The 15778-nt window shown below is 36.2% G+C and overlaps 2 protein-coding genes across 6 annotated transcripts; both read right to left on the reverse strand.

Moving 5' to 3' along the window:
* Window positions 1-4733: 4733 nt before the first annotated feature.
* Window positions 4734-9277, reverse strand: LOC122047163 (5'-3' exoribonuclease 2-like). 4 transcript variants are annotated; one of them, XM_042608272.1, is made up of 9 exons: window positions 9109-9277; window positions 8554-8676; window positions 7057-7137; window positions 6830-6918; window positions 6609-6683; window positions 5920-5981; window positions 5774-5833; window positions 5491-5688; window positions 4734-5127 (listed from the first exon to the last, which is right to left on the reverse strand). In XM_042608272.1, the coding sequence occupies exons 2-9, from the start codon at window positions 8674-8676 to the stop codon at window positions 5048-5050; spliced, it is 768 nt and encodes a 255-aa protein (XP_042464206.1). In that variant the 5' UTR covers window positions 9109-9277; the 3' UTR covers window positions 4734-5047. The 4 variants fall into 4 exon arrangements, with proteins under 4 accessions (XP_042464206.1, XP_042464205.1, XP_042464203.1 ...); XM_042608271.1 differs by having other exon boundaries at window positions 5404-5688; XM_042608269.1 differs by having other exon boundaries at window positions 5317-5688; window positions 9109-9274.
* Window positions 9278-10736: 1459 nt separating this feature from the next.
* Window positions 10737-14373, reverse strand: LOC122047164 (aspartyl protease family protein 1-like). 2 transcript variants are annotated; one of them, XM_042608274.1, is made up of 11 exons: window positions 13987-14373; window positions 13766-13889; window positions 12546-12781; window positions 12182-12406; window positions 11952-12087; window positions 11794-11867; window positions 11619-11718; window positions 11490-11547; window positions 11290-11361; window positions 10909-11206; window positions 10737-10820 (listed from the first exon to the last, which is right to left on the reverse strand). In XM_042608274.1, the coding sequence occupies exons 1-10, from the start codon at window positions 14295-14297 to the stop codon at window positions 10956-10958; spliced, it is 1587 nt and encodes a 528-aa protein (XP_042464208.1). In that variant the 5' UTR covers window positions 14298-14373; the 3' UTR covers window positions 10737-10820; window positions 10909-10955. The 2 variants fall into 2 exon arrangements, with proteins under 2 accessions (XP_042464208.1, XP_042464207.1); XM_042608273.1 differs by having other exon boundaries at window positions 10737-11206.
* Between the last annotated feature and the right edge of the window lie 1405 nt (window positions 14374-15778).

Below are 15778 nucleotides of genomic sequence, written 5' to 3' on the forward strand. Positions count from 1 at the left end.
GGTGCCTCGTTTTTATGCTTTATTTTCTGTTTAATCTATTTTTTATGTGTTAGCTTAATCGTACGAGAAAGGGTTGTGTTTGATTTTTCAGGGCTATTCAACCCCCCCTTCTAGCCGGCCGCATCGGTCCAACAAGTGGTATCAGAGCCGAGGCGCTTCAGGAGGACTAACCGCCGAACGAAGCAACAAGATGGCCGGATCCAACATCCACGTACCAAAATTCGAAAGGGACTTCACTAGCTGGAAAAAGCGAATGGAGGTATTTCTTGAAACAGATTATGATTTATTACTAACAATGGAATTTGGCTATGAAGCACCAGAGGGCAAAGCAAGAAATCAATGGTCAAAGAAGGAGCAGGCTGACCACGTGGCAAACAAGAAAGCAGAATTTCATCTGCTAAGTGTACTTCCAACACAAGAAGTCAATCGAGTCGGTACCTACAACTCGGCAAAGGAGCTTTGGGAGAAATTCCTTGAGTTACACGAAGGAACATCCGAAGCCAAACTTGCAAGACGGGATTTACTTCGTAACCAGCTTACAAACCTCCGATTTGAAGAAGGTGAAACAATTGCACATCTACACTCGAGGATTCAAGAACTCATCACCAGACTTACGAATCTCGGAGAAGAGGTAAGTAACCGAGATTCGCTAAGGTATGCCCTAAATTCCTTTCCTAGAAACTCAAAATGGGCATCACTAGTAAATGCCTTTTACATTTCAAAAGATCTAGAAAAAATTTCATTAGACGAATTCTTTTCAACTTTTGAAGTGCATGAGTCAAGATGTACAGGTCCGAAGGAGCCCAAGAATAATGTCGCCCTTAAAGCTTCGAGAGACGAACCTGAGTCAGAATCTTCTCTCGACGACGAGGAAATGGTAATGATGGTAAGACGATTTAAAAATATTTGTAAATCTAGGAAATCTAACCATCCGCAGGGAAGAAAGAAAAGAACCATCCGCTGCTACCATTGCGATGAAGAAGGGCACGTCAAGGACAATTGCCCTAAACTGAAGAACAACGGGAAGGACAAGGGTAAGAAGCCTATCCAAAAGCGCAAGGCCCTAAAAGCGACGTGGGACGATATGTCGTCGGAATCAGAAGTGGAGGAGTTCTCCGGGCTCGCGTTAATGGCGAGTCATCAAGACGACGACTGTGAATCAAGCTCTTCCGAAATGAGCATCGAAAGCATCAATGAAGGGGGAGCCACGTCCGAAGAGAGCAGCAGTTCAGGGGGAGAAACCGACAACGAGATCGACAAGGTAAGTGAGGTACGATCTCTTCCTCCTAATAAAATGTTTAAATTCATTAAAATTTTAACAAAAGATTGCTGCAAATTAGAAAATGAAAATAAAGATTTAAAAGCAATATTAGCTAAATCTTGTCCGTTAGAAATGCTAGATAAATCAAATTTAGAAAATAAAAAATTAAAATTAGAAATTCAAAATTTAAAAATTCAAGTAGAAAACTTGAAAAACTCTGCTTGCTCATCTAAATCCAATTTTAGAAGGTTCAATAATTTGAATTGGTATTATAGATATCACCAGGGACAAATTAAAAATATCTCTAGAAAATATGTCCTTAAGAAATTTTTAGTTAATCCAGTAGGTTGGAATCTTTATTGGGTTCCTAAATCTTGCTTAGTGTAAATTTTAAAATCAAAGTTAGCGCTTTAAGTGAGAAAATTAAACAAAAATTTCTTTATGGGCTTTGACTAGAAAGTGGTTGTTGCTCCAATAACCAAGAAGGCCTAGTGCCTCGCCACTGCCTGGAAGCCAAATATTGAAATAAATGTTTAATTAATAAAGCATTAATACTAGAATTATTTAATGCTTTAAAAAGTTATTCAAACATGGTTCAAAATTTTGACTTAAATTTTTTTTAAATTCTATTTTCAAAAATAACTTTTACTTAGAGTGTTTAGAAAAATTTTACTTAAAAAAAAAATATTTTACTTAAAAAAAATATATATATATTTTTTAAAATTTTACTTAGAAAAATTTTAGAAAATTTTTTTAAATTCTTTTACTTAAAATATTACTTAGAATTTATTCTGCTTTTATTGATTCAAAAATATTTTTCAAAATATTTAATTAAGTTTTATTGATTGCAAAATTCTATTTCTAACTTAGAATCTTTTGACTTAGAAATTTTTTTTAAGGTAGCTTTTCAAAATTTTCTAAGTTTTTAACCCTTAGATTTTTTTTCTTGGAACCCCATTTTTTTTGTGATCAAATGGGGAGAAGGATAAGTATAGGTCTAGGGGGAGGTAGCCTAAAACTATTTTTTTCTATCTTTGTGCACTAAATTGTAAATTTAGTTAGTTTATTTTTTTTGTCTAGTTAACCCTAGCTTAACTTGGGTTGATCACACCAAAAAGGGGGAGATTGTTGGAACCCCAAGGTTGGTTTTGGTGTGATCAACAAGTTAAGTTAGGTTCTGTTGTTTTCTTACCTTGTGTCTAAGTGTGCAGGAGCTTAGGAGCACAGGTACTCGAGCGGAAGACGCAGCTAGCGAGAAGGACGATGAGTCCGAGGGAGGAGGCGCTGCGGAAGAGTACACCGGCGGACGAGAAGGAAGTGTGCGCGATGGTTCCGAGGTACGAAAGCCGGAGCGGAAGATTGCTCGGGGAGCAAGAGACGCAGCTAGCGCGAAGGTCGGCACGGGGTGCGATCGAGGGACGAAGTCTGCGGATGAGTACGCTGGTGGACGAGAAGGGACACGCGGCAATTCCGAGGGACGAGAAGTCGGAGGGAAGCACGCTCGAGAAGACCGGAAGATGGGTTCGGGTGAGCCCTATTCCGGATGTCAGAGATCACCCAATCAAGCGGATCCGGAGCAGAAGACCCGGACCGAGACGGGGACTTAACGGAGAAGTGGTCCCGGACAAAAAGTCAACCGCAGTTGACTTTTTGCTCCGGGGCGCCCGGAACCAATCCGGGCGCCCGGACCCTGATTTTGACTAAGATCGCGATTTACGCGATCTGAACGTTGGGGGATAAAACTTTATCCCCCCAGGGCGCCCGGAACCCTTCCAGGCGCCCCGACCAAGGCTATAAATATAACCTTGGTCCAAAAGCTCTTCATCAGTTCAGAAATTGTAAACAACACTTGTGTGCTTCCACTATTTAGATTAGCTTCTGTCTTTCTGTGCTTACACTGCTGTAAACGAGGCATCTCCGCCTGAAGGAGCTCTTAGTGCGATCTTCATCCTTAGATTAACAACCTCCCCGGTTGTAACCAAGTCAAATTCGGTGCCTCGTTTTTATGCTTTATTTTCTGTTTAATCTATTTTTTATGTGTTAGCTTAATCGTACGAGAAAGGGTTGTGTTTGATTTTTCAGGGCTATTCAACCCCCCCTTCTAGCCGGCCGCATCGGTCCAACAAATTTAATATGAATAACAATATTTTTTTATTATTTATTATAATTTATTATATTTTTACTAATAAAATTATTACATATTAATTTTTTATAAAAAAAGATTTTTTTATTTATCCCAATCCTTTCATATCTATAGTCCAGTCCATCTACTTTTTCTGGATTCGTCCATGCATACGAGATATTATTTTCAGTCTACTAATTCGTCTTCACACTACGGCTATATTACTGCTCTACTACACATTGTCATTGCCAAAAGACTGACACTAATTCCTTAGTGCATCCAGATCTTCATCCTTTAAGTTGGTAACAAATTTCATTATTGTGTATACTTATTATTTCTGTAAAAGGGAAGTGTAAGATTGTTATACTTCTCTATTATTATTTTTGTATTCAATTTATTCTTCTGGTGGTTTCGGAAGAGTTTTTTAGTGGATTACCTATCGATATGATTCGAGAGATCGTGGGTCATGGAATAAGAGTTGACGGAGGTTCCAAATCAAGTAAACCGCTCGTTTATTTTTTTTATTCGTTGTTACTTCTAATTCCACTATGCACTTATTTTATAAAGCTAAAAAAATTATTTTTTGAAATCACGTGTCCCTTTCACATACACATCGATGTTATATAGTTTTGACTAAGTCGCTCGTGAGCAGCTTGACTCATTTGCATTCCGAATCATGAGTAAATAAGTTTTAAGATTATATTGTGTGTGAGTATTTTAATAAAAAAATTTAATTAATAATAATAAAATAAAATAAAATATATTTAAATATGAATAATAATATAATAAAGAATATAACAGAATAATATAAAAGGATTGGTATAAGTAACTTGGGATAAAACTATATTATGATTATTGTTACATTAGTGTCATGCGTCTTTTATTAATTTTTATGAAAAGCGCACCTCACACTGATGCCTTCGAGTATATTATGCAACATTATTATTTCCTACTATGACTTGAATTTTGAATCGGTCGTTCCATTATATAACATTATAATAGCTGTTATAGTGTTAGTAACTATGGACCCTAATTGCTATAATTATTGTAATTTATAATTTTATAGTTGCTACCATAATATTATAGTAATTATCTATATGACAGACTTGGCTTGGCTGGCAGCATTTATTGTTTTACATGGGTTGATGGGGTACGCAGCTCTTTTGATTAAAAAAAATGAAAGATGAATGAATTGATGATTTAAAAAAGGCAGTTTATTTTAAAATCACAAATCTACAATCTCAACATTTATTCTAATTCATTTCTTGACAATACTAATAAATTCATTATCATTTTCATTCCACTAATCAAACATAACATTTATAATTTTTTAAAAATTAGGCAGGCACATGAATCACACAAAAGCAGTCAACCAATGTGCTAAAATTTCACTCATTTTTACAGAACATTTTTTTTCCAAATTAGATCATTTATCATAAATAAAATCTCTTGAACAAATAAAAGAATGTACTGCTCTACTGATCAGACCCTACAATTGACCTAAAATAAAAATGGTAACACGTAGCAGCTGCCTGAACCTTTGGAATCCACAAGTACAACGCAAGACTAACAAAGTAATCACTGGAACTACAATCTCTTCCGATTAAGAGCAGGCATCCATCAAGAGTCAACAAGTAGAAACATAGTGAACGAGACCGATCCAGTTAGGCTCCGGTGCTTTCACGGATCGAACCATTCGGTCGAGAATTGCCACCCCTTCCGCGGGCCGGTCCTCGTCCACGAGCTGAAAGCAAAACATGCCCTATTTAAGTACTAGTTCAGCCTAACTGTTTGTAGTGAACAAAGAGAGGTGTCGACTGAGGTATATTGCATATTCTTTGTGACATATGGTATTAAAATTGAAGCTGCTTCTTTGGATCAAAACAGCCATTTTGCTATTTTTCAAACTTAAATTCAGATGATTCGATGTTACCTCTACCACGGTTCCGTATGGGAGCCTCATCGTTGTAGGCATAACCACTGTTTTCCTGCTGATAATCAGGCTGTCCACCATAACCACCTCTACCACGGTTCGGTATGGGAGCCTCATCGTTGTGGGCGTAACCACTGTTTTCCCGCTGATAATCAGGCTGTCCACCATAACCACCTCTACCACGGCTCCGTATGGGAGCCTCATCGTTGTAGGCGTAACCACTGTTTTCCTGCTGATAATCAGGCTGTCCGCCATAACCACCTCTGCCTCGCCCACGGTAACCCCGGCCTCTGCTGCGGCCATAGGCACCTCTAGCGAATCCTCGACCTCTACTGTCCCAGTTTCCATCATTATAATTGGATGGACGGTTACCTGAATACACACACAATTGAGTCGTTTAAGTACTTTTTAGTTTGCATCTATCAGATAATAGCTCACAAGGTTACTTCATGCGTACCACGAGCCCTTCCTCTACCACGTCCACCACGGCCTCTTTCACGACCAGAAGGAGAGTCTTCTGTATCAGTAGTGATGATGTCAGAACCGAAGTTGCATGAGTATTTAAATGTGAATAATTGATTGCTGATCAATGCACAGATTTACCTCCTTCATAGTTGAATTCAGCCAAGGGTTTCACCTGATCTCTGGGCAAAGGAGGTTGATACCTAGCAAATGAAACATGAGGACTAATGAGAAGCAAATTTCAAGGGACAAGATATGTAGTTACTCTAGCAGTAAGATTCTTCTAACATGGAAAGGTTTTTGATTCACAACATTGTAAAAGGTGGCAGAACAGAAAACAAATAACATAGTCTTTAGCTTGTGATTTTCATCAATTGGAGTTACTTATATTTTTCTCAATTACAGGAGAAAAAAAATGAAATTAAGAAGAATATCAACAGAAAAAAGACATTAAACTCTAATATAACAAGGGAATGTCTCAAACGATTTCTCAAAGTCACTCCCAAATAGTATTTATTCTCTTCTAAAAATTATTGATAGAAGCAGTCCTAAATAAGGATCCCATTGTTAAATCAATAACAGCCAAAAATATGCCAATTGGATGGAAAATATAACCCAATTGTCTAAAATAATTTATATGAGAAATCATAGCACCCAAAAGAAAATACGGGACAAAAACATAGCATTCTTATTCCAACAGGAAGAACCAATTGACAGAGCATAATGCAACGAATTGACTGTGGTTCAGCAATTTAAACAAAAGCACAGGAAATAAACTTTTAATTTCAACTATCATTGACACATTTGTGAGATTTGAGGAATTCAATTACCCAACAGCAGATATATCCAGTTCCGTCTTTGACAAAGTTATGCTGATTACTGAAACATGTCTAGTAGTCTCCAGCCTGGAAAATTGTATAGTTAGTAATTAGGCAATATTTCCGTGATCAAATTTTGACTTTGTGAAACAAATTCAACTATGCTGCTACACTACACACCAACTTTTCTCCAAATTTTCAGATTTTAATATTCAACAAAAATAGCTACTTACGGTAGTAAGCCTTCCTCTAATGGTTCCCATGTGTCAGTTATGTCTGTGGATCCAATCACAGTATTTTGATGAAGATCAACTATCCTTCTCTGAAGCATCATTATAGGTAAAATCCAATGAGTTGAACAACTTTCATTTAATTTTGTCCGGCAAACTGAACCAGAATTCTTTTTAGAGAATACTAATCTTTTTAGAGCAGAAGACAATAGAAACCACAAAGGGAATACCTTGATCAATTCTACAATCATAACAGTCTTATTGATAGCTCTCCCCATCGCCTTCAAGACAATCTCATTTGAATTTTTTTCCTTTAGAAATGAAGGAAAAAAGAACATAAACAATACTAAAAACAACCAAACTCCAGAACTAGTAGGTGAATGATTGTGTGAAAATGTCAGTCAAGGAAACATTAGAAAAACATGGAAATAGTGGAATTATTGAAGCATTAGGAAGTAAGCATACATGATTTCATCTCTGAGATGCAGCACTCATGAGAGCAAAATATGGTCGTATTGATTTTATCTTGCCTACATCTAGATCAGCAAAAGGAAACGATCCTAAATTAATGAGTGAAAAGACAACTGCATACAATGATGGGACAGGGTGGAGGATACTTGATTTGTAGTTTATATTCAAGTATTAAAAATTTCCGATACCGTGCCAATTATTATTGATGAAACTACATTAGTATAATAAATGAGTAACTGAGATTGGGACAAGCTTCTGTAGTGTTGTGATCATAATGTATCCCTTAATCTAGAAAAAAAAATATTCTGTATGATTTTGATATGATCAACTATCTTTATTGATCAGAATGTAGGGCAGTTAAGAAAGGCCATATTCAAAAATAATTATGGTAATGAAATAGATGTATGGATATTACTATAAAAGATAAAGTGAAAATAATATTGTTAGGGGTAACTAGATGTAGCTCATAAAATGTTAACACATTGGTTGAGATAATATGGAAATGTTCAAACTTCAAAGACACAAATATATATAAGAGAGAGAGAAATCGAGAATCCCTTTACAGTTGGAGATATGAGGGGCTGAGATGACATCATTAAAAATAATTATAGAAAAATTGAATATCAATGATACAACCTAATAAAATCTAATATCAAAATAAATTTCACATAGCTAACTTCAAATAGTTGAAACTAACAACACTCATTGTATTCAATCATTAAAGGGAGAAAGAATTCATCAAGGTACAACATATGCATTCGGTTGAACACTGAAACAGCAGAAAAGGCTAAATCCTCAATTTAAGCTTACATAATACCTTCCGTTACCCAGTCAGTGCATCAGTTCTCTCAAGGTTATATTTATAGACGTTGAAAATTTAAAACCCCCTACTCACCTTGATCTCTCAGCTAGACTTCATCAGATTGTTCTCTAGTTTTATATGGAAGATTTATTGTTGCAGCAACCCATCTAGGTTCATGTAACCATGTATTGGACATAATCCAACGGTGCTGGAAATGCTCATTATTCATTTCAAAATATTTATAAAAAATAAGACAGCCCAAAAGAATTTAGTTTGCCACAGATCCCTGCTAATATCGGTAGGAAAAAAAGATTATACTGCTTAAAGTTATAACACCAACAGATAGTTTCAATAACCTTGTGACCCAAGCTTGTCAAAAAAAGACTTGCTAAATATTCAGGAAACTACAAACACAACAATATGACTAACAACGGGGATACCAAATGGCGCATACCTGAAGCAAACTGGTAGCGTACGTGATATAGTTGCGCATCCTCCCCAGCGTCGTGATACGGATTTCATTTTCATTAATCGGGGTCTCTTCCCTTGGTTTCTCCACCCTCTGGTACCGATCCATCTACTAATCCACACACGGAAAAAATAATGAATCCAATCAAAAGCTAGTCAGCTCGAAAAGGGGGGAAATAACAATAGCTGATATGAAACAAAAAAAAAAAGAGGGCAATAGAATCAAAACACCAGCATAAAGCCAAGAAAAGTCACAAACAAATAAAAACAGATACATCTTGCAAACATGAGTCCAAAGCAAGAAATCACATAGATACACATGTGGAGAAAAAAATAAATCAAGCAACAAAAACAACACGAAGCACAAAAACAGTCATACAAGTTAAATCTTCCGCTAATTTTCTCCCTTCTCGAATCCCTTGAAGTCCGAAAAGGCCAAACTTTTACCTTTTCGGTGGCAGCCGGCATCGAAATCATGTAAGAATGAGTTCAAAAGAACAAAGAAAAAGGCAAGATTTATCGACCAAACGCCACCTCCTACCTCGGTTCTCGCTGCCGCTCGTCGCCCTCTACGGCTCGTATACCTCTATTACGCCCTGGGGAGAGCTCGCACCGCAACCGCTCCTTCTCATATACCAATCCGCCACGCAGCGAGAGGACGGGTCTTCTTCCGCCTTAGGGTTCGTTCATAACCGAATCGACTAAATTGCCCTCATCGAGCAGCTAATTACCATCAAGGACAACGAAATCTCCACCGTAGTATAATCGAGATGTACGGTGATCAGTACACGTGGAGCCCACCACTGTTCGTACGCTTTCATGCTTATCCTCTAGCCATTTCTATCCACAGCGGCTCCACAAAAGATTTTACTAAAATATTTTAATTTTCTTAAATTAATGTCATCCACTTATAAAAACATAGCTAATTGATACAATAATTAATTGATACAAGAAAAATATCTCGAGCCTGATCTCCCCTAGCTAAAATATCATAGGATTTTTTTGGCTATATTTTATCATAAAATCGATGATACTACACCGTTTGAGGTGAGTATATCATTTTTTTTTTTTTAATAATTAATTGATAGAAGCACTCCTATATAAGGATTTGTTTGATACTTAATTTATCCCTAGGTTATGATGTAATAGTAAGGATATTTATTTATCTTTGTTTAATTCTCAGCTATAATATAATATATTTAAGGGATATTAAATTTTTGGATTATGTATCGTAAATACTTCTCAATTTATTTTGATGATCGATAGAAAATTTTTATATGACCAAGCCGATTCAATTACATGACGTAATCGAGTCTATAGAATAAGAAGTTGTCACGACAGGTCTTACGTTGGAATTATGAATTTCCCTTATGCACGCCCTGACCTAGGAGTTCACTCAGCTGCACGAAAGATATCATGATTTACTTCCTCTTAATATACTTGGAGGATCCTAAAAGAGTCTGATGGGAGTTATCATCTCCACAATAATTAATTGATATATTTAAGCTTTTAAAATATGTAAAATAAAGTGGCTAATGATTTCAAATTGTGTGGACAACTTCAATTTGGTGCAACTCTTATTAGTTTTAGCACAAATAAAAATCTTACAAAATTAGTGCATTCTCTATGATACATTTTTGCAAAATTAGCGCACACTACAATTCAAAACTAATGTATTTATACCTTTAAAATGTTTGTCAAGTTTTTATTATTGTCAAAATGCCCTCACCCTTATTATCAAGTTTTGTTTCGTATCAAAAGGTCCTCTCTTCGTAAGATAAGTGGAAAGTATACGCGCTCATGGATGCGGTGCAATAGTAAAATACTAAAAAATTTTTTAGAATTTTAGATCTCAAATGGAACGAATAAGGTTGATTTATAAATATTTATAGTCATGCTCTTCAAGTTATTGTAGCACTTGTAGAGCTTGCTTCTCCAACTTCACATGCTAATGAGAGTGCCTTCCGCGGGATAAATTTCTTTGTTAACAATGAACTAAAACGAGACACTTTGACGCGATAGCAAATTGGCAATATTAAAAACTTAGTGATATTTTTAAAAACTAAACATTGGGAGGGGGTAGTTTGAAATTTACTCCACTATATTTATTTCTAGTTATTCAACACAATCAATTACAATCTATACCAGGGATTGCAAATTATACATCAATAACCCAAAAGAATGTAAAATTCGGTAGGGAAGAAATATATATAAATATAATGATCAAGCTTTTCCTGTGTAGCCTATGTGTGGTCAAGCTTTGATTATACATCAATAACCCAAAAGAATGTAAAATTCAGTAGGGAAGAAATATATATATATATATATATATATATAATGATCAAGCTTTTCCTGTGTAGCCTATGTGTGGTCAAGCTTTGGATGAAGCTAAGGTGTAGTGTTTCCTAAGAAGGATTGCCAGACGAAAGCCAAAGAGAGCATCAGAATCGCCGTGCTAAAACTCGACATGGTCTTCAAGTGCAATGAGTCACTCGAAGAACTTGTAGGAACTTGAGAACTGTTTCCCCCAGAGTTCGTTGCTTCCTGAGTGAAACCACCCGAAGAAGAAGAAGAAGCTGGAGCATGAACTTGGACAGGTGCAGGAGAAGAAGCCAGGGTACTAGTGTTCTCTGTGAAGCCTGAAAGATGAAAAACTTGCTGTTACTTGAAAAAAGTTTCAGAATAATTGTGCTCAATGTGTCACTCATGGAATCACACTTACAGTCACTATTCTTCCACCCCAAGATGCGCCTTTCTCTATCGAAGACGACATGAAGACCAGTCAAGAAGTTTTCTGCATTGAAGCATATCAGTAAAACCACGTTAGGTGCCAAAGACTGGTTGTTTCACTAGGATTGCTGTTGTTTCTAATGAAAAACAGCAAGGCTTGCATTTAAATACGTTCGGGTGTTGAAATCTTACGTCCAAATATATTGATCCCGTCGAGATTCACAATAGCTAGGCAATATGCAACCATAGTCTGTGTAAGACAGAGAATGATATGATTCACAACTCATCAGAATAAACATAACAATATCCTTGTTTACCAACCTGTGATCGAAGCAAAATGATTGGATGATTTATAGCAAAGACGCTTCCCCCATTTGTTGTGAAATTTATTTCAGGTAAGAAAATCGAAGTCTGTGTCGTGCTGCAAAACAAAACATGTGTTTGATGATATCCCTTGAATCAGAGGCAAATAAATGTGTTTTTTAGATATACTTACTTAAGTTCATAACAATATTCAAAAGTAAAATTTGAAGCGACATTTATACGTCTTTCCTGTACTTGAGCATTGAACTGACAAAGTAATAAAAAAATCAGGAGAAATAGTAAATGACACGGTGAATAATTTGGTTTTCAAAATATTGTTTAGAGGCTTACACTTTGAGTGATCAATGTGTACATTGGATCAGACAAGGATGTGAAAGAGGTACCCGAATCCACAATTGCAGGAAACCCAATGTTAATTGAGGTAGTCCCAACAAAAATTTCAGTTATGTTGATTATGTATGTTGGACTGCCAATGACAATTACAAATGAAATTAGACAAGGATAATGCATTCAAAATCAGAGGGATATTCATTCTCAGTAAATAAAAGGAAAACACTTACTGTCTGCTGTTCATAACTAGCGGAGTTTCTTGTTGATCTGAGCTGCCTTTGTCTCCAAAATTGATTCTTCCAATTCCACGAGATCCAAAACACATTGAAAAGGAATCTGAAGTGAATCCCCTACTTGCTAAAATGCTAGGGACAGAAATCCTATCCAAACCAAGGCCAAACAAACCATTGGGAGCTGCACCATCTAGAAATGAACCAGTCTGATTATTTCCACATCTGCACAATTTAACCAACAAAAGTGTACTATTAGATGCAATGAATGAAACATGCATCAGTGATCGAGCAAAAGGGATTTGTCAATGAAATATAAAAACCTTAAACGCAAATGATTTGTACTATCAGAAGGGTAACGTACCCGAACACAATTGGTGCTTCAACAACTTGAGGGCTTGGACCCTCCGTCATCAAATATAAAGTATCCTCTACTAAAACCCCAGAAGATGAAGTATTTGCAGACAAATAGTCAACTTGATAAGGGCAACTGTTTGTTGCTGAAGTGCATGCATTTGGCTGATCACATAAAGTGTTGTTGCAGAAGACCTTCTGGCTCGTTGATGAATTACTAGAACTATATGTGTTAAATTCACCATTCTGTTGCAATTCAAGTTCAGAACATGAGAAACAGCCACGGCGTTGGACCTATGTACTCTTAGTAGAAGTTCATAAGCAAGACAGGGACAATTTGTTGAAAATATTTGCAAGTTCAGATAAAATTATGGAGCATGGATTATAAATAAACTGAGAAAATGATAGTGTCCAGGATACTAGCCAAACAAACATCAAAATGAGGTCAGTGGCAAAGTTTGTAAAGGGCAAAGATAAATTAAGCAGATCGTTGAAGAATATGCACAAAATAAAGGGTATCGAAAAAGAGAAGTACCAAGAAGACGATTGAGAGAATATTTTGTCGAAGTATATTCCGTTAATCAAATAAGACTGGTTTAAGTACATAATACTTTTCACTTCTCTCCTTATAAGATTATATTATGATAGAATTAGCGAAGAGATTGGTTTATTGAGTGATTCATGGAGGGGCTACATTTGTCCAAATATCTCAGTCTAGACTCAATCAAATGATATGAATGCCTAAATCAGAGTATGAAAGCGTTCATCTTTTTCATTATATTCCAACAAAATCTACAGTTATGTTATATGTAAAGCCTGCTAAGTACCGACAACAAGAAGGTGAAAGTTTGTCAATTTCCGCTAGTTCTCAATATCATAAGAGTAGGAGATGAAAGAATAAATTCTTCTCTCTTTAGGTGTGTCGAGTAGTATCAAACAAGTGGCACTGCTACACTATATACCGCAGCAAATTCTTCCAGGGTTTTATTTAAATTGTATTTTGTGTCTGTGTGTCAATGATCAGTTATATCCCTTTTATTCATTGGCATAATCAAGTACTTTGCTCCAAGTCGTGCAGAAAGAGGAATATATGCAACAACTTTCCTCTCTTTCACCGAAAAGACCAGAAACAGTGTTTTGTAAGAAACGTTGGTGTTCAATCTGTATCTGTAAGATGTTGAGTGCACGGGAAACAGCGAACTTAAAAAGGATTAGAATCAATAATTTTACCTGTAAAGTGACCGAGGAGCACTGCCGGCAGTCGCAAGGAACCCAGAAAAGATCGCTCCCAGTGTCCAAGGCGACAAAGAACGTCAAATTCGGCGTACCCAGCTCAACAAAGGCATAATGTAAGCTGATTTCCAATCCAAAGAAAAAAGAACAACAGAATCGGAGTCAAAACGCCACCAGAGGGAGGGAAGGGGGGATAAGGAAAATACAAGGGGGCTTACAATCCGAGCGAGCTGATTCTTAGGGTGGCGTTGCTATCAGCGAAGCTGAGCACCGAGCCGTCTCCCGAGGCCAGGGAGCGGCCGCGGAGAGCGCGGTCGTGGTCCGCAAGGGCATCGTAGTACTCGACGGTGTCCTTCTCGGGCCACCACACGCCCGGAACTGCGCGTGCCTCCGCCCACTCGCGCACGCGGTCGGAGAACCGGTGGTGGAACTCGAAGCCGATCCCGGCCGCGTCGGCGGCCGGGACAAGGAAGGATGCGAGGAGTAGGAGAACTCCGGAACCTGCGGCGGCGGAGGAGGCGGAGGCCATCGCGGTGGAGATTCGGAGGGGCAGATTGGAATGGGAACTGGAATCGAAAGCAAGAAATGAAGCGAGTAAAGAAGAAAGAAAGGCATTTGTAAAAAAGAGACGAGTCAGGTCGTTGAATGCGAAGGAGGGTTGCCGTTGTTGACTTGCCAATTCCGTACTGAGCGCAACGCGTAGGAACAATAAATTTATTATAAAAAAATAGAAAAAATGCATATACTTTCACGTATTCGAAGGTTTTTTTCCTCCTCCAAAAAATTAATTTCTTTATCAATAAATGCTAATTTAAATACTATTTGCTAATTTTGAATATTGTTATTTCTTACAACTTTAGTTAGGTATTTTTAAACTGTAGTGTTATTATTATTATTATTTATCACTAATATATTTGATGAAATTATATATTATTATTTGTCTGAAAGTAAATGATGAAGAGTCAAATCTAGTGGTTGCGAGGTCCCTGTCTTAATGGTCATTTTTCAAGACAAGTGGACCATATGAAGATTATTAGTTAATGATATTATTTAGGAAGGCATTAGAAAATAAATTAGATTGTCAGTAGGATGATGTTGTATTTTAACAGGTTAATAGTACAAATTTTAGAATAGCTCTTCTAGCTTTTTTTTAAAGTATAATAATTATAAATTGTATTAAAATTTAGGCAATTTTGGATGATATTTATGAAATGAAATAATACGTCCTCCTGTGGTATTTAGTTAGTTAAATTTACTATAATGAAATAAAAGATTAAGTTCAACAGACTACATGCCCTTTGAGAAAAAAAAATCCCATCCCTATTTATTTAGGATCCACTATAAACTAATTCTATAATTTATATTCTTTTATTTAATCTAAAGATTGACGGATGTAACCACCTTTTAAATGAAATAATATGTTAGTCTATTTTTGGATGCGTACATAAGTTGTATTTGACTTTTTAGGTTTTTGATTTGCAAAAGTCAACCATAGTTTGCCAATGCGACTCACACACCTAGTGTTGGAATTTTTGAATCATCAGTCAATAAAATTAGAAAAATAGATAAAATAGTAAATTTTAGTTTACTCAAAAGGTTTTGAAAATATTAGGTTTCGGTCCGTTTGATATAATCAACTAAATTTTGAAAAAAAATATCTCTTAAAATTTGATGAGTGGTTCTTCAATATTTTCACTGATTTTAGTAATTTAAAAAATTAAATAAAATTGAAATAATTCAGGCATTGGTCGGTAACTTCATGAGGATGGAAATTCAGCCGTGGCGCCCATGTAATCTGAAATATCCGATTTGATTTTTAATTATGGTGTATTGTAGGATATTTTATTTTTATGAGATAATAAATCTAAAATGTTGGGTCATAGCACTTTCAATTTTAATTTTAAAAATTGATAATAAAATTTTTTTATAAATTAAATCGATAGAATTATTGAATTCGTACACAAGATATATAATTTATATAATGCTAGCTAACAAATTAAAAAGCCCAAT

Source organism: Zingiber officinale, chromosome 2B (genome assembly GCF_018446385.1).
Source record: "Zingiber officinale cultivar Zhangliang chromosome 2B, Zo_v1.1, whole genome shotgun sequence".
NCBI classification, from domain to species: domain Eukaryota; kingdom Viridiplantae; phylum Streptophyta; class Magnoliopsida; order Zingiberales; family Zingiberaceae; genus Zingiber; species Zingiber officinale.